Below are 22,961 nucleotides of genomic sequence, written 5' to 3' on the forward strand. Positions count from 1 at the left end.
TATAAACATTAGTTTATCATTAAAAAAATAATAACTGGTTCTTACCGCTAATTTTATAGTTTTTACAAATAAATTATATTTGTAAGGATCCCTCTAAAACATTTCAGATTTTAGAAATACGTTCATCAGAAATAATTAAAATGTGAGCTTCTAGCAAACTTAGATCGCCCTCGCAAACAAAATCGAGTGTTCACAAGTTCGTAGTCAAGTCAAAATGCAACCATATCCGAAAACTTATTGATCTATTTATTTCACTACCACTTTGGATTCGGTCGTAAAAATGGATTTGAAATATTATGATAGTAAAAAATTGTGCTTCTTGCAAATTTTTGTCTAATTTTTAACGCACTGGAAATCACAGTAATGTTTGCTTTTTTTCATGTGTTTGTAAATAAAATCCGTTATTTTGTGATCGTTCAAAGATTGGCGATCGAAAAATTACCCTCATCTGCGTTGGTGACACCGAAAATGGTTAAGCTTAAGTTAAGCCGAATTTGAAATTGGAAATCGTTCATTTTGGTTAGTGAAAAAAGTCGTAAATTTATGGTTACAATTTTTTTCCGCTGTGTACTGATGAAATGATCATGACCTCGACTTTATTTACTGATTTAATTTAGAACATTTGAACTTTTTCGAATATTTTACCGTGCCTCTCTACCAAAAGTGTTATTTTTTACTTTAATGCTCTGCATTTGAATGAAAAAGGGGAAGGAGGCCATCACCGAGACACATTTCTGAATGGAGAATGTAAAAGTTCACTCCTCCAATACCAACCCCTCTTCCCCTCATAAAACCTAGTATTGTTTCACCCCGACACGGTTCGTGCTCTTTTGCTTTTTCTTTACTCGCGAAGGGAAAATATTTTCGCTGAAAGGGGGACCAGTGAAAGGGGTGTTTTGACATACGGGGAGCAATGGTAGGGGGAGGGGGGAGGGGTTGAATGCGATTGCGTAACTTCAGCGAATAAAACGAAAGAAACTTTCAAACGCGTGAAAGGCTTCAACTAAAATTATTTTATCGTAAACGCAGGAGATTTTCGATGGAAGTATTTGCATGATAAAAGACGCTGTGGAATGAAAAAGATATTGAGTGACGGGAGCATATTATAAAGAGGAATACAAAGATGGGACCCTTCCGAGGGCTGATGCGTCACATAAAAATGTATATACTGAATTGTATATAGAAACTCAAAGAAAGTCAACCCTTAAAAGGTAACGCTCTCGTCTCGCAAACCGAAGGCGGCAGGTTCAAATCCTTGTGTACGCAAGTCAATTTTATTTGATTATTTTGTGTTATTCCACAATTTACTCCTATAAAATAATATAGAGTATGTTTGCGGCACGTTCCAGAGTGGAAGATACTTTCAGTATCGCCCTGGTGTAAGACCACTATTCAGAATTGTATTGAACTGTTGGTTGAAATGGCTTTGGCCGTGTTTGGTTTTCAGATCTGAATAACCAGGTACTTCCCCACCTTCCTGTTACCCATCTCCTTCTCCTCCCGAATACCTCCAGCCTAACAGCATACCCCAATTGGGGATGCCATAGTCTCGCTGGCTCCAGACGGTTGGGAGCAGTTGGGATCAAACGGACCTCTTTGTTTCACAAAATCAAGATTGCATTATTTTTATTCTTCATGTTCCTGAGGGAAAACACTGCCATTGAAAAGGTTAATTGAAAAACTTCTTAGAAATGCGATGACTTCGTTGAAGACAGTATGAAAAGACAGGGATTCAAACATATTGATTTTAAATGGACCTAAGCAGGTTGCCTATCGTTTTCTTTTCTGCGACTCCCAATTAAAATTCTGTTGTGGTCTCTCTGGTATACCCGGAGTAGATGGATTCTCCCTTACTTCGGATAAAATTAACAAATAAATTATGGTTTTTGATCATAGAGAGATGACGGGCGGAGAAAGGAATACAAAAAAATGAGACTCGCACGAAACGAAGTTGGATGAATATTTTGGAGTGCAACGATCAACTGAAACCATTTCGTGAGTCAAGTCAAGCCAATAGTCGGTATAGCAAAACATAATCACAGTCAAAAGTGACACAGTACATAATAGTAATGTAGTGTGTAGTTCGTTCTCTCTTACATCACAACATAGCTATCTAGTTTAGCTATGTTGTGATGTAAGAGAGATCTACATAATAGTAATGTAGTATGTAGATCGTTCTCTCTTACATCACAACATAGCTATCTAGTTTAGCTTTGTTGTGATGTAAGAGAGAACGATCTACATAATATTAATGTAGTATGTAGATCGTTCTCTCTTACATCACAACATAGCTATCTAGTTTAGACCATAGAGCTACAATCAGAGGAGCCTATGCGTACTAATATTAAAACGCTATGAGCCGTGCGCTTAGATCGGATAAGGTTGTTTTAGGTAGAACGTTGAAAAAGTTGGAGGTAAAGAAGTGGAACATGTTTTTAGCTTCATGTCTCATCTAAATATAATACATCAATGGTTAAGACGTATCAGCAATCCTGTAATAGGTCTGATACATGTAATAATCTCAGAGTCAAATTGAAGTCTACCCGATCATCCACACACAGTATAATAAATAACCATGCAGCAAAACAAAAACAACAAATACTTATATTTTATTTTATTTTATTTGTGTACAAAAATTTTTACAACATTACAGATATTTTATCTAACTAATTGTAAAAGTACCATTTTCACAGTGAGAATGTAGCGCCAAAAACCTTACAAACTCATTGAATTTTCCGAAGAATATGTCGAAATTTTTATCTAATATATTTAAATAGCGTATCGCTCTTCCCACGGGCTAATTCGGGTATAGATTTGTACGAATCAATCGGCAATATAATATGTTATGGTGACGTGCCCGAGAGTGAGACTCTGGGACAAATAAATTGATTTGCGCCAGAATCTCACCGTTAGAGACGAGGCCATTGATTAATTGAAAGAAATATTTTAGCAACGCAAAACATCTACGAGTTTCTAGAGAATGGTAGTTAGTCATACCTAGAATAAATCTCGATGGATATAAATATGGATATTTTCCATAGAGGCGAAAAAATAAAAAAAAATGTAGGGATTTTTTATGAACTCTTTCAAAGTTTAAAATATAGGATGCTTCAAATGGGGCCCAGATAATACAATTCGACTCCAGTACACTTAGCACCAGTGAGTTGTAAAGTAGCCTAATTGTTAGTGGGTTTTGACATGAGCGTGAATTGCGAATGACAAAGCCCAGCAGTTTATATGCTCTGTTGCATAAGTTATTATTAAATAAAGGATGTCACAAAAGTTATCCATTGAAGGGCTGATTGACTGACCAGAATATTAAAATATGACCACAGTGAAAAAAACGCTAGATACACAGTAAGAAGAACGCCCTGATGAAAATAATTTCCCTCGAGGCCTATGTCATCTTTAGGAATACAAAATACATGAGGGGTCGGTAGGAATCTAAGGATCAGTGTGGTTCAGGAGTGAAGGAGGTATGAATCAATCCTTCCCGCTGCGGCACAAGGCGATGGATCAAAAGAGACCAGTTGTACATAAATCCTGAATAGACTTGCTAATCCACCTTTGATCGAGAGGTTCCCTCAATATTCAGGGACAATATTTTTTAATTGTTCCCCGATATTTTTTGACTCCCCTTGGCCGGGAGACCTATCGGTCTTCGGCCCCTTAAATAGCGGCATAGTTTGTAGTTGGAGGCCCACTTAATTTGGTATCCGCTTCACTCACTGCACTACCTGCACGCGCGGTAACAATAACTTGCCGGTGGCATCGCGAACATCGCGGCGGACACAACCGTTGCGTGCGGTAGTTGGCACACTACTTGAACTACCGGCAACACATGGAAACAGTGGGTAAAAAAACAAGGACAAGGCTTAACTTAGTTAATAAGCTAGCTGGAACTAGCTGGGGATGCGACGCCAACACGCTCAGAACAGCATCCATTGCCCTGGTTTTCTCAACGGCTGAATACTGTGCTCCAGTATGGGCTAGAAGCGCCCACACTTCCATGGTAGACGTTCAGCTTAATGCCACAATGCGAACCATCAGCGGGACTTTAAAATCTACTCCTCTCCCTTGGCTCCCCGTACTTGCAAACATAACCCCGCCAAACATCAGGCGAGAAATTGCAACACTGAGGGAATACAAGAAGGCGCTGCAAAAAAGCGCAATACCTCTACACGAAGATGTCGTCTCCCACCCGGCATGCCGCTTGAAGTCCCGAAAGCCCTTCTGGGCGGAAGGAGAGAGGCTCCTCCGACTACCTCTCACCCCAGAAGATAGGTGGACACTTGAGTGGCAAACGGCCAACGTGGGAAATGCCCATCTCATACATGACCCCACCGAGAGACAGCCTGGGTTCTCACTGCCTCGCAAAACCTGGTCCGCCATCAATAGGTTAAGGTGCTCCCATAGCCGCTGTGCCCACATGATGCACAGATGGGGCCTTAAAGAGTCGGCGATGTGTGAATGTGGTGCGGTGCAGACTACCGAACATGTGGTCAACGAATGCCCGCTCCATTCATTCCCCGGCGGGATTGATGAGGTTCACATGGCGACGCCTGAGGCCCTAAAATGGCTCGCAGATCTAGATGTCCCCCTCTGACCCCCCACCATATGAAAGAAGAAGAAGAAGAATAGACTTGCTCACTTCACAAACGAAAATAAAGCGAACAGTGCCTTTATACTCTTAGAAAAAATATAATTTTTACCCGATTCGTTAGTAATTTTTTTAAATTAATAATTTTTGAGGTTAGCGTAGCACATTTTTTTACCATATTACGAATCGTAGTTAGAAAAAAAAAACTCGTGAATTGGTTTCTCTCTTTGGTGTTTTAATCTAAAAATATTTATGAAATTCTGTCAACGTAGGGTACGAGCTAGTAACCACAGGCGTACATATCTGTTTTACTTTGTCATTTACAGTTTGATTATGTTTGTAAAAATAACTTTCAAAAATCACTTTCCGTGGGCATCTTAGATAATAATATATGTATTTTATGAAAGACGTCACCCGGAAACTTTAATCTTGGCAAAAGTCGTAAAAGCCTTAAACATTTCCCATAAATGTGACAAGTTCAAACTTAGGACCAAATATTTTAACGATCTCAATATACTACCAGCCAATAATGCAATAATTTTAATTAGAAGTCGCTCATATTTAAAACTTTTTATAACCAGATATTGGAGATTCTGTGAACACGATTATATTATTTGTTCAAATCACTGTCTCCCGAAATGTCCAAATAGAATTCTTCCGAAATTAACGAGCAAAGGTTCTTAGTTATCACTGGAGAATTTTCTCACTTTTAATTAATAAAACTTCTCGTTCAAAGAAAGTTAAATTGGCGTTTATTACAGAATCACTTAAAGAACCTTCGAATTATTATTTGCCAGAGGTCTCTTTTTCACTTACGACATCTAGCACGTCCGCCTTAAAATTGTCAACAATGACAAGAAAAGAATTATTTATATAACACAATCGACCAATAAATGAGTTTCGCTATCATTGCCCGCAATAAAAAATTCGTTTGACACATCTTATCGACTAAATGCTGCTTAGTTTATTGATACTGCCGCAAGCAAGATGAAATTGTGTAACATTAATGAACGTTGTTGGTTATAAATAATTTTGACTTATTTGAAATAAATGACAGATTCGGACACGTGAAAATGAACAAATAAATAATAACACCAAAAATATAATATGTGTTTGTCATCGGTCGCGTCGTAGATCAATTTACTTTCCGACAAATCATAAAATTATCGACATATTTACTAGCGACGTTGATATGCAATTAGTATCGACGTAATAGTTTGTCATATCGATTCGGATTGGTTGTCGATATGGTCACGCTGGGGTCCTGGGGCATATAAAATAAAACAAACAACCTGGAGTTTATACAGCTTTGCACTTCATAATTATGAACCATTCTGACCGTTCGCTTTTACAGAAACGCACTAATCTTCTATAAACGTCACACATTTATGAATATCAAAAAATACATGGTTGAATCAGAAGCCAGTAAGCAAAGAAATTCCCCTAAGATCCTGCAAGCCATTTCACTCCCTTCCCGAGGTGTCAACAGTTTCGCTGGGTGCCGCTTAGTTGTTAATATTTTATAGCCTGGAAATTGCTACGTGATTTTATTTGGGAATTCTCACGAATTTACGGCACTCCGGACGGTCTTTAAGTAGCCTGCTCCGAATCGTTTTGATTTGATTCAGCAGAACGATAAAAGTGTTATTCTTCTGATTCTTTATGTGTCGTTTCTATCGGTGGTTGGACAGCATAATTAATAAGTTACCTGCCTTCTGTTAGGGAGCGTCGGGCATGGTACCGTGTTATATAATCAACTTTCGTCATAATTTGGTGCTTTACTAAAAACACCTAAAAAAAATATGTACCTTTCTATGATGTGATGTAAAAATTTTCATAAATTCATAGTTTGATTGAAGTATTTGAGTGTATCAGATATTCACGGGCTTCCAGTTTATATAGTTCGCCATTATTTCCCTTATCGATCTTACCAGTTAGGAGAGCTGTCTCTTTTCTGATGCTTTGAATTTTTTGAACGTTGACCTTTTACATTTTAGTGAGGTTGAGTTGAAAATCATTAGCGTTCGATGATTAGTAGTCGAAACAATTAGAGAGTTCGTAAAACAATAGTTCTCAGCTATGAGGTTTTCTTTGCGCCAATATTTCGTGTCCTGTTTCTGTGGATTTAAAAACAACTCTCTTCTACATGTCTAAACTACTACAGATTATGCTTTTTGACAGTGTTGATCCTCTATAACATTCGATATCATCAACAATTTGGTGTGTCCAGAATCCATAAGCAGTCCGAAACAACAGCTTTGGAAGGCATTCTGCCATAGGTACACTCTGACTGATGGTGATGATTTGTCCAAAACGTTTACATTTCTCTTCTTTAATACTCCATTTGTTCATTTTCAACGAGACTCAAGAGAATACTGCTGACCAGAAGTATTTTGACAGAAGACGCTAGCAATTTCACATAAAAGTCTTGAACGTTTCATTTTTGCATTGTTGTACCTATAATGTCTTCCGTTTTGTATCATTGGGCTTCTCAGAAATAAGTACATTTCAAAATGACCTCCAGCTATTTCAAAAGATAAGACAGACATTTTCTGAATAAATGCCGTGAATGCATGAGCAACAAGATAGCGGAATGGAGACAAGCGAACTACTCGGTATTTTTAAAGCTTCGCTGCACTGGAAATATGGAATTTTATACATCTCGATAAACAAGTAGTGGTACTCGTACTGTAAAGCGAGTGGCTCTTGAAAGCATTTATAAATAAGTTATCGTATTTCACATAATATTTATATTGTGCGCTTGGAACAATACCAAAGTATCTTATAATAATGATAATGGCCTGTTTTGAAATAGGGTTATTATTTTTGTGGTTACCTTTATTAATTGCATTGTTGTCGAATAACCTTGTCACCTTATCAGTACCTTCTACACTGCTAGAGAAGAGAAAATACACCTATTTTCTGGTCATTATATTCATACACCCTTATCACGTTTGCTTTTTTAACGACATTCAAGAAATAAATGATTGAACTCGTGTCTTTCAATATTTTTTTCCAGTTTTTCGACAAACCTAAACCCTTTCGCACAGAGTTCTGTGGACATGTTATGTTTTCTCATGGAACCGATGATAACAATAATATTAGTTGGTTGATTTTTTTGGAGTATGTTTATAATATGACTGATTAATTATCTCTCGAAATAAAGTACCTATTGAAAACAACTCAAAATATGAAAAATTTATTTATGTTTACTTTGTCTATCTTAAATTTGAATAATTATCGGAAGGATAATGCAACACCGAATTAGGGTGTTGACCAAGCAGCAACAGGAAGCGAATGTTTTCTATCTTACCAATCTTATCTAAAATCTTTGAACGTGTAATCTACGATAGATTAAACAACTTTCTATCAAAAAAATCGTTCTTATATAAAAAACAATATGGCTTTAGGAAAAAATCAAACACACTTGCGGCAGTAAATGACTTAATCAGTAAACTTAGAAGCAGCATTGATGGTGGAAATTATATTTTATCTATACTAATTGACCTTCAAAAAGCCTTCGATACAGTAAGCCATGACATACTTCTCAAGAAACTCGAGAAAATTGGTGTAGTTGGTCCTGCTCTTAATCTATTCAAATCATATCTTAGCAACAGAAAGCAATTCGTTAGCATCAATAATCAAAATAGCAACCACCTACCAATAAACTACGGAGTTCCGCAAGGATCCATACTAGGACCACTTCTGTTCCAAATTTATATAAATGATATCTCCCAATTAGATTTAAACGGTGATATTTTTTTATATGCAGATGATACTGCAATTTTCTACTGGGGTAAAGATTTAAACATCTTACTAGAAAATGCACAGAGTGACTTAGACAAAATTAACAGTTGGCTCCAATCAAATATATTAACAATGAATGTTAAAAAAACAGGATACATGATTTTAAGCTCAACTCGTAAAATAATTCCTCCTCATGTACCCTTAAAAATTGAAAATAACAACCTGCAAATCCTGATACAGGAGAAATATCTTGGACTGTGCATTGATAAACACCTAACTTTTAAACAGCATATTCAAGATATTAAAGATAAAATCACCCCCTTAATTAACGTATTCAGCCGGATATCATATCTGTTACCAAATAAAATTAAAAAAGGTTTTCATTATAGCCTTGTACACTCACATTTAAACTACTTGGTTGAAATCTGGGGAAATACATGTGAAACATATATAAACGAACTACAGGTAACACAAAACAAAGTAATCAAAAAACTATTTCACTTCAAATCTAGAACATCAACAAAAAAATTATATATGGAAACAAAACTATTAAAATTAAGAAAATTATATGAATATAATACATGTCTTCTTATTTACAAAATAAATAATAAACTCATACATACAAATACAGAACTCATTAAAACGTCCCAAGTACACACACACTTTACACGGCAACACGATAAAATACATTTAAACACCATACATACTCATTATGGCAAGCAATCCATTGGTTACGAGGGAAGCAACATATACAATTGCCTCCCAGACGAAATTAAAAATGAAAAAAGTATAGGTACATTTAAAAAAAAATTGCTCAGTTTTATGCTCAATCAACAAAACAATGAAAGTGAATAATATCAGTGTGTAATATATTTATGTGTAATATATATGTTATTTCTAGTTAAATAAGTGAAAAATGTAATTTTCTTTTATCTAGAATAAAAAAAAAAAATAAAAAAAAAAAAAAAAAAAAATGTAATGATCTCAGGTCGGCAAACGGTGAGCAGGTCATGGCTTGATGATACAATAGCGCAGAAATTGGTTGAAGTTGGGAGCCGCCTCATTTCTAATGACGATGATTTTCTTTGTTCCAGAGAAAAGCTGTACGACCAAATCATCAAGGCCAACGTTGTAGCCGTGACCAGGATGTGCGCGCTGGTGATGCCGGGCATGGTGGAGAGGAAGAAAGGGCTGGTAATCAACCTGTCTTCCGCTGCAGCCGTTATGCCAGCTCCACTGTTCGCCGTTTACTCTGCTAGCAAGGTTAGTCTGAATACTTAATTAATTGGGTAAATATTTACCTACGACTACCGTTTGAGAAAATATTCCGTACGAGACACTATTTTGACATACCGAGTTCTCGCATACTTCGCGTTTGTTATTACGTAGTGTAGGGCACTGCCAACATAACAATTGAAAAACACAATCGGATAGTTTTTAAAATTTATATGGCAAAACGGTTTTTTTATATCATAGACAATGAAAAACATTTTTTTTAAATGATGTGTTAATTTATTTATACAAAAAAATATTGTAAATAAAAAATTATTTATTAAAATTAACGTATTAAGGAAAGGTTTTTTGGTAAAGGTTACGAATTCCGCTTCACGGTAAATATGGAATGATTCATTTTAATTAATACTTGAATTTAGTTATATTATTAAATTATTACTAAAAGTTACTATAAATGTTGGGGAACCTTTAATAACGCCTGCTCGCGTCCCCTTTAGAGTTATATCCCAGTTTTCAAGTAGTTTGTGGGCTACGCTAGGTTTGTATAGACTGGTTTGTGATTTAATTCTAATACCTATTTTCCATGTTATTTCCTGTTACAAAAAAATGCCCCTTTAATAACGCCTGCTCGCGTCCCTTTTAGAGTTGTATCCCAGTTTTCAAGTAGTTTGTGGGCTACGCTAGGTTTGTATAGACTGGTTTGTGATTTAATTCTACCTAATCCAACCTAACCTAACCTAACCTATCCTATAATAATCCAACCTAAACTATCCTATAATAACCCAACCTAACCTATCCTATAATAATCCAACCTAAACTATCCTATAATAACCCAACCTAACCTAACCTAACCTATCCTAATCTAACATATATATTAATCCAACCTAACCTAACCTATCCTAATCTAACATATATATGAATCCAACCTAACCTAACCTAACCTATCCTAATCTAACCTATAATAATCCAACCTAACCTAACCTAATCTATCCTAATCTAACATATAATAATCCAACCTAACCTATCCTAATCTAACATATAATAATCCAACATAACCTAATCTAACCTGTAATAACCTTTAATAACCCAACCTTACCTAAAATGAAAACGTTTTATTTAAAAAAAATCGTAGTAAACCTTTAAATATTAAGAAACTAAATTCATCTGATGTTTGGTATCAAAGTTGAACGCCTAACAATTAACGGATGCGTGTCTAGCGATCTCGAAAAATTGTCTATTATGCCGATTATGCCTTTCATGTTTCCTACACTGCCACTACACAAACAAACGCGAAATATGCGAGAACTCGGTGTGTCAAAATAGTGTCTCGTACGGAATATTTTCTCAAACGGTAGTCGTAGGTAAATAATTACCATTAATTGTTTTTTAATTTGATAACTTTAGTGATCTTGTAATGATCTGCCCTTTCTACTTCAAACTTTTCCTTCTCTTCTTTCTACGATACATTTTCCTTAAGTCCCGTAGGTAACTTTTCCATAAGGCTTTGGTTATATATATATCCGGGGTAGGAAGGTCCTCCCTGCCGTCTTTTCTTTATTACACACCCCTTCAAGTGTGTACATCCTAGTTTGTCTACGTGACGTACGACCTTGAACGTACTCATTTCACGTGACGGTTCAGTATAAAAAGGCTTCACCGAACGTTGTGTTGGGTTTTTGTTTCTCGGTTTAGAAACCTAGTTATTTATGTTTTGTGTGGTATCCCTTGGTTCTTTTGAGATAGAGTGAGTTGAATCCATTACCGCTGTTTTTCAAAACCATTTCATAAACCTTATCTTCTAAGTCGCCTGCTCACCCCCCCCCTAGCTACTCGATTCTACCTATCGTAGGGTAATGTGAATTAATAAAGTGTTAGATTTTATATATGTGATATACATACGATAAATTTATGGTGTTAGTTGTCGGCGCCATCCATGTATATATTTTGTGAGGGGAAGGAGAGGAAAGGAAATGAATTTTTTTCAAGTTAAGATTGACTCCTCCGCTTACCAAACAAAACTGATGGATGATAATTTGAGCAAGGCGATCGATATCTGCGTGTCTGGATATCACAACCGGCCGGGTCTCCCCTTGTTCCAAATCGGCAACCTTCACGCCAGAATAAAGAAAACCAGGTCTCTTCACCAATTTCAGAATTGCCCCAATCTCAAACACCTCCAGGATAAACTACTTTACTGAGTGTAGAAGGGGAAAACCATAACATCCCTTTATCACGAATCTAGTCGCGAAAATGTGACACGCAAGGTCCTAAGTTACGTGCCACCTCCAGAAAACGTTGTAACTCCCACGCCGTCGGGGATTTACATCCCTTTCTAGGTCAATACACATATAACACACGACGATCTTGTCGACATTCTGCCTGCTTATTAACGATAGGTTGTGTGCCTACCCATTCAGCCAATTATCATGTGAGATATATGTAAGGTCTACTCGACATGCCAAATTTGGGATGAGGACTGTCTGTATTTTAATATTTGGTTCCAGTATTTATTTTATGAGGTTACTAGCATCCTCGTGTATTAGGTATGGGTAACTTCTACTGAATACCTATCCTCTCAGGTAAGGTATAAACGGATAATTGGTTTGATGTTTTGCATTTAATTTAAAGAGGCTGCCTACCTCTCGAAAGATACCTGTTGAGAAAAGTTGTTCGGTTGGTAGTTTTATTTCGGAGATTACCATCTCCCTCTTTCGACTTTAGATTTGTTTTCGTGCATCCCAATTCGTAACTTAGAAAGTCAAACAATAGATGAAAAGTATTAAATTAGAAAAGTCAAATAACAGAAGAAAAGTTTTCATTTTGTTCCGTCTGGTTGCATCCGAACGCTTTCAATTTGGGACGGCATACGCTAGCAAAACTTCCCCTTTGACTGACTGTACTCCGCGCCTCTCGGCCTATATATGAAAAGTCATTGGCCTGTCTCTCACTCACAGCTGATTGACAATCCGTCTAGGGTATTCCTTTTAATGATAACATTATTTGGACGGCAGGTGTCGTAAACTTAGTTGTATCCGTCTTTTAAAGGGGGTCCTCTGGAATTTAATAAATAATATAAAAACTCACCCAGTTAGGCACCTCTCATTCTCAGCGTGAAGCTTACCTGGTTACACTATATAGCTAAATCACTTTAATTTTCGACCTCCTCCCTACGCTTATAAAAGGGTAATTAAATATTCCTGTAAATAAAATTGTACCTCCCTAATCTGTTAGGATTCGAACCCACAGTTAATAATCTATTTGATTCTCTGGTTTTCGGTCTCCGTGGATAGAATGCCATCTCGCCAAATCAATAACTTAGCCCGATTAAACACTTCCTGCCTTTATATGTTCACTTTGTTTTAAAAACGCGATCATTATTTTTATTATTTTCATGTTTTTAAGACAAGTAATTTAGTTTGAACTACACATTTAAATCAACACAACTTTATAACACAATCGCGATTGCACAACACCGGGCGCCCCTGAGGTGGGTTTTTACAAAACGGCGCTCTACAAATTATCCGATTGTTCCTTATTGTCATTATTATTAATTGTTTTCTCACTGAGTCGAATCACTTTCACTTCACACAAACACCGGATCAATAATCTTTCACTTTAATTCAATATTCCGCAATATTCTCTAATACCATTTGAATTCAATAATTAACTGCAATTTCAAACAACACTTCTGATTTGTATCCCTTTCTCGGGGCTGTCAATCCACCCAAGTTCCAAACTCGACTGTCCGTCCCTGCGCCCTGTTCCGTGTGAATGTGTTTCTTCAAGGGCCGCCTGTCAATAAATCTTCTCATATTCTAAACAAAAAATTTTTTGGAGTATGTTTGTCTCGTTTATTTTATGTGAGTATCCAAACATCACAGCCTCCCTTTAGTTCTAAGCCCAGCGGGTAATCTCGCTTCCTCGTGTTAGTCGATGGGATTAGAAATAACTATAGGTAATTTACGTTTCTCGAACACCTCTGTATTTATTTTTTTATTTTTATTTTAAATTTTATTTTAATTCTTCCAAAATGTTGAGCGCCCCTGTTCTTCGGTTTTTTCTTCGCAACCTACCATCTGTTTATTTTTTGGTTTCCGTGATTATCGGCTTGTTCTACTGGTGAGTTTTTTTCCGCCCTCAGCTTTTTCAAGTGTTTCGTGTCGCTATGGGTAGAAATTCAATATGTCATGTCACACTTGTTTATTTTAGAATTTTAAACTCCGAGTTTTGTTTATTACATAACAGTACTTGACTTAACTTTGTGTTTTTTTTCATCTCAATGCGTTATTTGTATTATGTTCGAGTGTTATTTATTTTCATGTTGATTTATTTTGTGTCCTCGGCTGTGATCCGATGGTTTTTTGTCCGTCTGTGTTATTTATGACTTAAACATTCTCTGCCTTTTAGATCTGGAATAAACAATAATTGTTTACAGTTATTCTAATATCAACGGTATAAAATATGCCATATACTTCACGATATCCGATGCAATGTTTATTTTAGATTTGTCCCAGCTATCTTATTCTTGTGTTATAATTAATCCGATTTCGATGTTTGTTTATCCTTTGGCTTCGTTGTTTATGAACATTTTAGATGTTTTTTGTCGTCACAATGAATTCAATGTTTTCCGGGTCTGTCTGTTTATTCTATTTTGACTTTGAAGTACGATGTCTCTGTTATCATTTTTGACGATAGGTACCATTTCTTTTGCTGTTAATGTGAATTAATAAGGTTTATGAAATCCATTTTTTCCTCAACAACAGTAATGAACTCAAGCCAGCTTTTATATCTATCTCCTCCTGGTTTGCGGCATCAGATGTAATGATCTGCCCTTTCTACTTCAAACTTTTCCTTCTCTTCTTTCTACGATACATTTTCCTTAAGTCCCGTAGGTAACTTTTCCATAAGGCTTTGGTTATATATATATCCGGGGTAGGAAGGTCCTCCCTGCCGTCTTTTCTTTATTACACACCCCTTCAAGTGTGTACATCCTAGTTTGTCTACGTGACGTACGACCTTGAACGTACTCATTTCACGTGACGGTTCAGTATAAAAAGGCTTCACCGAACGTTGTGTTGGGTTTTTGTTTCTCGGTTTAGAAACCTAGTTATTTATGTTTTGTGTGGTATCCCTTGGTTCTTTTGAGATAGAGTGAGTTGAATCCATTACCGCTGTTTTTCAAAACCATTTCATAAACCTTATCTTCTAAGTCGCCTGCTCACCCCCCCCCTAGCTACTCGATTCTACCTATCGTAGGGTAATGTGAATTAATAAAGTGTTAGATTTTATATATGTGATATACATACGATAAATTTATGGTGTTAGTTGTCGGCGCCATCCATGTATATATTTTGTGAGGGGAAGGAGAGGAAAGGAAATGAATTTTTTTCAAGTTAAGATTGACTCCTCCGCTTACCAAACAAAACTGATGGATGATAATTTGAGCAAGGCGATCGATATCTGCGTGTCTGGATATCACAACCGGCCGGGTCTCCCCTTGTTCCAAATCGGCAACCTTCACGCCAGAATAAAGAAAACCAGGTCTCTTCACCAATTTCAGAATTGCCCCAATCTCAAACACCTCCAGGATAAACTACTTTACTGAGTGTAGAAGGGGAAAACCATAACATCCCTTTATCACGAATCTAGTCGCGAAAATGTGACACGCAAGGTCCTAAGTTACGTGCCACCTCCAGAAAACGTTGTAACTCCCACGCCGTCGGGGATTTACATCCCTTTCTAGGTCAATACACATATAACACACGACGATCTTGTCGACATTCTGCCTGCTTATTAACGATAGGTTGTGTGCCTACCCATTCAGCCAATTATCATGTGAGATATATGTAAGGTCTACTCGACATGCCAAATTTGGGATGAGGACTGTCTGTATTTTAATATTTGGTTCCAGTATTTATTTTATGAGGTTACTAGCATCCTCGTGTATTAGGTATGGGTAACTTCTACTGAATACCTATCCTCTCAGGTAAGGTATAAACGGATAATTGGTTTGATGTTTTGCATTTAATTTAAAGAGGCTGCCTACCTCTCGAAAGATACCTGTTGAGAAAAGTTGTTCGGTTGGTAGTTTTATTTCGGAGATTACCATCTCCCTCTTTCGACTTTAGATTTGTTTTCGTGCATCCCAATTCGTAACTTAGAAAGTCAAACAATAGATGAAAAGTATTAAATTAGAAAAGTCAAATAACAGAAGAAAAGTTTTCATTTTGTTCCGTCTGGTTGCATCCGAACGCTTTCAATTTGGGACGGCATACGCTAGCAAAACTTCCCCTTTGACTGACTGTACTCCGCGCCTCTCGGCCTATATATGAAAAGTCATTGGCCTGTCTCTCACTCACAGCTGATTGACAATCCGTCTAGGGTATTCCTTTTAATGATAACATTATTTGGACGGCAGGTGTCGTAAACTTAGTTGTATCCGTCTTTTAAAGGGGGTCCTCTGGAATTTAATAAATAATATAAAAACTCACCCAGTTAGGCACCTCTCATTCTCAGCGTGAAGCTTACCTGGTTACACTGTTCAGACTTTAGCCAAGAATCAAACCAACATGCCACATGTATCTGTATTGAGTAATTGAAATATCCGACAGATGTCTCCCCTAAATAATTGGGCAATAATTGTGATTATATATACACCAATACATTCAAATGAATTAGTTTATAAATAGGTTTGCAAGCCCATTCTCTTTCTCTTCTCTCTCTAAATAACGGATCAATAACAACCATGAAATAATTAAGGAATTCGAGGGTCGTCATTTTTTGTTACCAGTGATGTGTGTTCTGAAGAATAAAACTTATCAATTATTTTCTTGGTATCATTAATTTAACCAGGCCATTACTGTAACATATGGTCCAATCGAGCCGCATCGTGCACCAGAACGAGCCGAAATATGAACCAGCAAAAAATCAAGAAGATGCAGATCATCATCAGATAAGTATCCCAACGCCATCCTAGACAAAACTGTGACCGAATCCCGAATCCTTCCTATTTCAAATTATCCCAAATGAAATATTTAAATATGCAACAAAGATTATTGTTGTTTTTGATTTTTCAGTTGCATAAAATTTTAATAGCTACCTACATTGCAAATTGATACGATTATTGTTAAATGAGCATCTCAATTGTAAGAGTTTTGTCATTGGATTTATTTAATTAAAAATAATTCACGCGAATATTCAAAATTACCGGGTAAAATCTCGCTACAAAATAATTTCAGCGAATTTCTGATTTAAAAAGTTGTCAGTGGTGAGTGGTTCAGTGGTTGTTCTGATTTAAAAGGTTGTCAGCCCTGGCACTAACAAGCATTTTTTGCTAACATCGCCGTGTTTTCATTCGTAAACTGTCAGTTGTTTGAGGTTAAAAGTTAAATTGTTTATTATTTGCCATTAAAGATGGAAAAGTTAAAGCAGTTAATCAACAAGCGTGGAGTTTTGAAAGCGAAATTGACAAGGTTTAATGATATTTTAAAGACACTCGATAAAACGGAACTAGAATTACGTTATCAAAAGGTCGAAAAATTGTTAGATGACTTTGAAAAAATTCAATCTCAAATCGAAGAACTTTCGGATGACGAGGCAGAACACGTAAGTCAACGTGAATCCTTTGAAAATCAATATTTCTCTGTACTTGCATTAGCAAAAGGTTTATTGAATTCAGTAAATCATGAAAAATGTGAAATTAAATTACCAACTTTGAAACTTATTGAATTTCATGGTGAAATTACTGAGTATGCTAAATTCGCTGAGACCTTTAAAGTACTGGTTCATGAAAATAATACGTTAAACAAGTCTCAAAAATTCTTTTATTTACAATCGTGCCTTAAAAAAGACGCAGCTAAATTGATTGCCTCCTTGACCATATCGCACGACAATTACGAATCTGCGTGGCAGATACTGCAGGAACGTTACGCGAATAAAAAAATAATAGTTCATAGGCATGTTGCATCTTTATTTCAGTTAAAAGATATGAAACAAGAATGTCCAGTCGCGTTAAGGCATATTATTGATCAGGCTAATATAAATTTAGAAGCGTTAAAAAATCTAGGATTACATGTTGATTCCTGGGACGCGATTATGATATATTTAATATCTAATAAATTGGATGGATCAACTCGTAGATTTTGGGAAGAGCAGCCAATAGATGGTGCACTCCCAACGTTGAAAGAATTTATTACATGTCTAACCAAACGTGTTGAGGTACTGGAGTTCACAAATTTGCAAGAAAAAAGGCCTACCCACAAGAATGTTACAACACGTGATGATCGCAAGAAAGATTTGTCTGTCTCATTGATAGCAACCAAACACGGATGCATCCTATGTAAAGAAAATCATCCAGTGTATTATTGTAAAAAATTTCTCAAATTAAATATCCAAGGAAGATTAGAATTTTTAAAAAAGGCCCGAGCCTGTTTCAAATGTTTGAGGGTAGGACATTTTACACAAGATTGCAAAAATAAATTCAAATGTAAAATCTGTGCAAGTGATCAACATAATACTTTGATACATGTTAATGAATTAAATAGTGAAAACACAAATGAAGAGGCACACAGCTCGACATCAGTGGCAAATCATACGGTGTTAAATAAAAATGAAAAGATAATTTTATTATCTACAGCGATCGTGAATATCGTAGGTAGCGACAACCGTTTACACAAAGCGAGGGTATTATTGGATTCAGGCGCCCAATCGAATTTCATAAGAGAGAGTTTTGCAAAAAAATTAAAATTAAAAACAGAAAAAATAAATATGCCGGTGTCTGGAATACAAAATCGCATCACACATATCAATCGAAGAGTTACAATTGACATGTTAGCAGTGAATAGTGATTATAATAAGAAAATTTCTTGTTTAGTATTGCAGGCTATAACAACCGACCTACCCCAAATGACCTTCAGGAAACAAGAGTTGAAGATCCCATCTGGCTTGCAACTAGCGGATAAGGATTTCAATGTCACGTCTCCAATTGACATCCTGTTGGGTGCGGAAGTTTTTTGGGAAATAATGAATAATGATCGAATACGCTTAACGGAGGGCGGGCCAACTATTCAAAGGACTGAACTCGGTTGGATTGTTTCCGGAGCGATCGACATCATCACTAAAACAAGGCCAGTATCAATTAATTGTAATCTAGCCATTAATAAAATAGGTAACCAGATGGAAAGATTCTGGAAACTAGAAGAGGTGGATGTCATGAAACCTCAGAATTTTGAAGAAAAGGCTTGCGAAGTCAACTTTACAGAGTGTCATAGTAGAGACACGGAGGGCAGATTTACGGTAGCCTTACCAACCCGCCCTTGTATAGACCAACTAGGGAGTTCTTTGTCAATGGCTGAAAAAAGGTTTCATACATTGGAAAGAAAATTTTCCACCAATAAAGAATTGAAATGTCAATATAGCATGTTTATGAGAGAATATTTACAATTGGGTCATATGGAAGAGTGCCAAAAATCCGAATGCGATGCGAGATCATATTTTTTACCACATCATGCGGTGATGAAGGAGTCAAGCACCACTACTAAAGTTCGCGTGGTGTTCGATGGATCGGCAAAAACATCTTCTGGTATTTCCCTTAATGATGCTCTGATGGTCGGACCTAACATACAAAAGGATTTAAATATGCAAATTTTACATTTCAGAAAACATCCTGTAGTCATAACTGCGGACATAGAGAAAATGTACCGTCAGATAAACGTGCAGGAAAGCGACCGCAATCTACAGAAAATTGTTTGGCGCTTTTCACAGGATGAGGATTTGAAGCATTACAAGCTAAGGACAGTGACTTATGGATTAGGACCGTCATCTTTCCTGGCGACAAGATGCCTGAAGCAAATAGGTATTGAAAATAGACTTTCATTTCCTATAGCAAGCAATGTCATTGAAAATGACTTTTACATGGACGACCTATTAACGGGAGGAAATGACGTTGAATCGTGCCACCTTCTAAAACAACAGATAATCAGTTTACTAAAATCTGCAGGGATGAATCTAAGAAAATGGAGATCGAACGTGGCAGAATTATCTTCCGAACCAGGTCAGGATATGCAAGGATTGATATCTAAAGAACCCCAAGAAGAAAAAATACTAGGATTAATCTGGAACAGTGAGTTTGATTACTTTTCATATGTAGTGAAAAAACCAGTATGTACCGTACAAAGCAAACGGCGGATATTGTCAAGTATCGCCTCAACGTTCGATCCTTTAGGACTGCTAGGACCAGTAACGGTTGTAGCAAAACTAATTATGCAGAGATTATGGATATCTAAGACTTCCTGGGACGAAGAAATACCCGAGGGAATATTAAAAGATTGGGAAAATTACATGAAAAATTTATCTCAAATAAACCTGTTGAAAATAAAGAGAAGAATCTTGTGGGTTCAAAACAGCCTACAAATCCATGGTTTTTGCGACGCATCAGAAAAGGCCTACGGAGCCTGTGCGTATCTAGTATCCAGGGACGCCGAGGGTAAGATGCACTCTCAGTTAATATCTTCCAGGTCCAGGATAGCGCCATTAAAAAACATATCCCTGCCAAAATTGGAACTTTGTGGTGCGGTGCTGTTAACGAAATTATTAAAAAACATCAAAGAAGCGCTCAACATGGTTGAGGTGGATACATACTACTGGTGTGACTCTACCATCGCACTATGCTGGATAAGAGGACAGCCAGCTAGATGGAATACCTTTGTGGCCAACAGGGTTGCCGAGATACAAGAGGCCGGCGATCCCGCCCATTGGCGACATGTTTCATCGCAGGAAAACGCCGCTGATATTTTATCAAGAGGAGTTACAGCAAACAAACTATTACAAGCAGATATTTGGTGGAAGGGTCCGGATTGGCTAATAAGAGAGGCCGATCACTGGCCGAAGCCAGAAAATTCCTGTATAAATCCTCCAGAGATAAAAACCAAGGCGGTATGCGTGTCTACTAATGTCACGGAGTGGGACATCTTTTCAAAATTTTCCTCTCTCAACAAGCTAAAGAGAGTAACTGCATATATATTGCGTTTCTTTAATAATTGTAACACAAAAAACTGTAAATTAACCGGGAGGTTAAGCGTGCCGGAGCTGGACAATACATTGCATCGTCTAATAGCAATAATTCAACGCTACCATTTTAAGGATGAGTTCAGGGCTTTGAGTAATAAATGTTCACTGGATAAACGTAGCGTTATTTTGTCGCTTAATCCATTTATAAATAATGGATTAATTTGTGTCGGGGGCAGGCTAACAAAGGCGAAACATTTATCATACCAGCAACGACACCCAATAATTTTACCAAAAAATAATAAGTTAACAGAATTAATTATTCGACATCTTCATTATGTACATTTACATGCAGGGACACAAACTTTGTTATCTCTAGTGAGATTACAGTTCTGGCCGATTGCCGGAAAAACCACTGTTAAGCAAATATTACATAAATGTATAGTATGTTTCAGAAAAAATCCAGTAACCAGTCAAGTTATCATGGGTGACTTGCCGGAAAACAGAATAACACCTAGCAGGCCGTTCGAGGTTACCGGGATTGATTACGCAGGTCCTATCATGATGAAAAGCGGTATCACCAGGAAGGCTCCATTGGTGAAATCTTATTTATGCATTTTTGTTTGTTTCTCAACGAAAGCTGTGCATTTGGAACTGGTAACAGACCTCACCACTGACAACTTTTTAAATTGTTTAAAACGTTTCATTGCGCGGAGGGGCAAACCCTTTAAAATATATTCAGATAATGCGACCAATTTTAAGGGAGCATATAATCAACTGAGAGAATTGTATGATAAGTTAAAGAAATCTGATGACAAGATTCAAAAATATTTAGCTGATTTGTCAATACTGTGGGGATTTATTCCACCACGGTCACCGAATTTCGCTGGACTCTGGGAAGCAGCAGTGAAATCCGCCAAATATCATTTAAAAAGAATAACCGATAATTCAAGTTTAACCTTTGAACAATTATATACTTTATTGTGTCAGGTAGAATGCTGTTTAAATTCACGTCCGCTCACTCCTCTGTCCAACGATCCGACTGACCTGAATCCTTTGACTCCAAATCATTTCCTGATTGGCGGAGGGATAGCTTCTATCTCTGAGAAGGATGTTCGGGAGATACAATATAATCGATTGAATCAATATCAAAAATTAAATGCACTGATTCAAACATTTTGGTGCAGGTGGAAACTGGAATATCTTGCAGAATTACAAAGACGTACCAAATGGAAGGAAGACAAGGGCCTCAGGACTGTTGAAAGGGACGACATGGTCATACTAAAGGAGGACAACCTGCCGCCTAATATGTGGAAACTAGCCAGGATCCTAGCTACTCACCCTGGAGCTGACGGGAAAGTGCGGGTGGTTACCCTCAAAACCGCACAAGGAACATTTAAGAGACCTATCAGCAAAATATGTTTATTACCCATGGAAAGGGATTCAAGCATTGCTACAGGGACGCCCGATGTACCCCCCGGACTGAATAAATAAGTTCCTGCAGTCATAAACAAGAGAAAAATCAACAACCTACCTGAAGGATGACCTTGGACCATCAAATTTTTGCTAGCAGTCATAAAAAGGAGAAGAATTAACAACCTACCTGAAGGATGACCTTGGACCATCAAAATTTTGCTAGCAGTCATAAGACGGAGAAGAATTAGCAACCTACCTGAAGGATGACCTAGGAACATCGAATTAACTTGTTCATATTATGATTCTCTTATTTTAGAACTTTTTGTTCATATTCATCTCATGATTGTTTTTCAAATTAATTTGTCCATATTTATATTATGTTTATTTTTCAAATTATTTTTGTTTATATTATGGTATTTTTAAAAAATTATTTTTGTTTATGTGTAAAAAAAATAAATTCTTCCGTCCCCTGGCAGCATGTTCAGACTTTAGCCAAGAATCAAACCAACATGCCACATGTATCTGTATTGAGTAATTGAAATATCCGACAGATGTCTCCCCTAAATAATTGGGCAATAATTGTGATTATATATACACCAATACATTCAAATGAATTAGTTTATAAATAGGTTTGCAAGCCCATTCTCTTTCTCTTCTCTCTCTAAATAACGGATCAATAACAACCATGAAATAATTAAGGAATTCGAGGGTCGTCATTTTTTGTTACCAGTGATGTGTGTTCTGAAGAATAAAACTTATCAATTATTTTCTTGGTATCATTAATTTAACGAGGCCATTTACTGTAACATACACTATATAGCTAAATCACTTTAATTTTCGACCTCCTCCCTACGCTTATAAAAGGGTAATTAAATATTCCTGTAAATAAAATTGTACCTCCCTAATCTGTTAGGATTCGAACCCACAGTTAATAATCTATTTGATTCTCTGGTTTTCGGTC

At 36.7% G+C, this 22,961-nt stretch overlaps 2 protein-coding genes across 3 annotated transcripts in view; both read left to right on the forward strand.

The window, feature by feature from the left end:
* spidey (hydroxysteroid 17-beta dehydrogenase 12 spidey) overlaps positions 1–22,961 on the forward strand; it is an 89,763-nt gene that overhangs the window by 61,107 nt on the left and 5,695 nt on the right. Inside the window, exon 5 of the mRNA XM_089645525.1 lies at positions 9,442–9,610. Within this exon, the coding sequence (XP_089501651.1) occupies positions 9,442–9,610 (169 nt within the window). The remainder of the gene's footprint in view (positions 1–9,441; positions 9,611–22,961) is intronic.
* On the forward strand, positions 16,450–22,794 carry LOC149413421 (uncharacterized). Of its 2 annotated transcripts, XR_016304284.1 has the most exons (3): positions 16,450–17,185; positions 21,030–21,181; positions 21,772–22,794. XR_016304284.1 is itself a non-coding variant. In XM_089645527.1 (2 exons), the coding sequence occupies exons 1-2, from the start codon at positions 16,994–16,996 to the stop codon at positions 22,076–22,078; spliced, it is 366 nt and encodes a 121-aa protein (XP_089501653.1). In that variant the 5' UTR covers positions 16,450–16,993; the 3' UTR covers positions 22,079–22,793. The 2 variants fall into 2 exon arrangements, 1 of the variants encoding a protein (XP_089501653.1); XM_089645527.1 differs by lacking the exon at positions 21,030–21,181 and having other exon boundaries at positions 16,450–17,052; positions 21,772–22,793.

The sequence above is a fragment of the Hesperophylax consimilis genome, chromosome 22, assembly GCF_061612785.1.
Source record: "Hesperophylax consimilis isolate HC1 chromosome 22, BYU_Hcon_1.0, whole genome shotgun sequence".
Classification (NCBI taxonomy): Eukaryota; Metazoa; Arthropoda; class Insecta; order Trichoptera; family Limnephilidae; genus Hesperophylax; species Hesperophylax consimilis.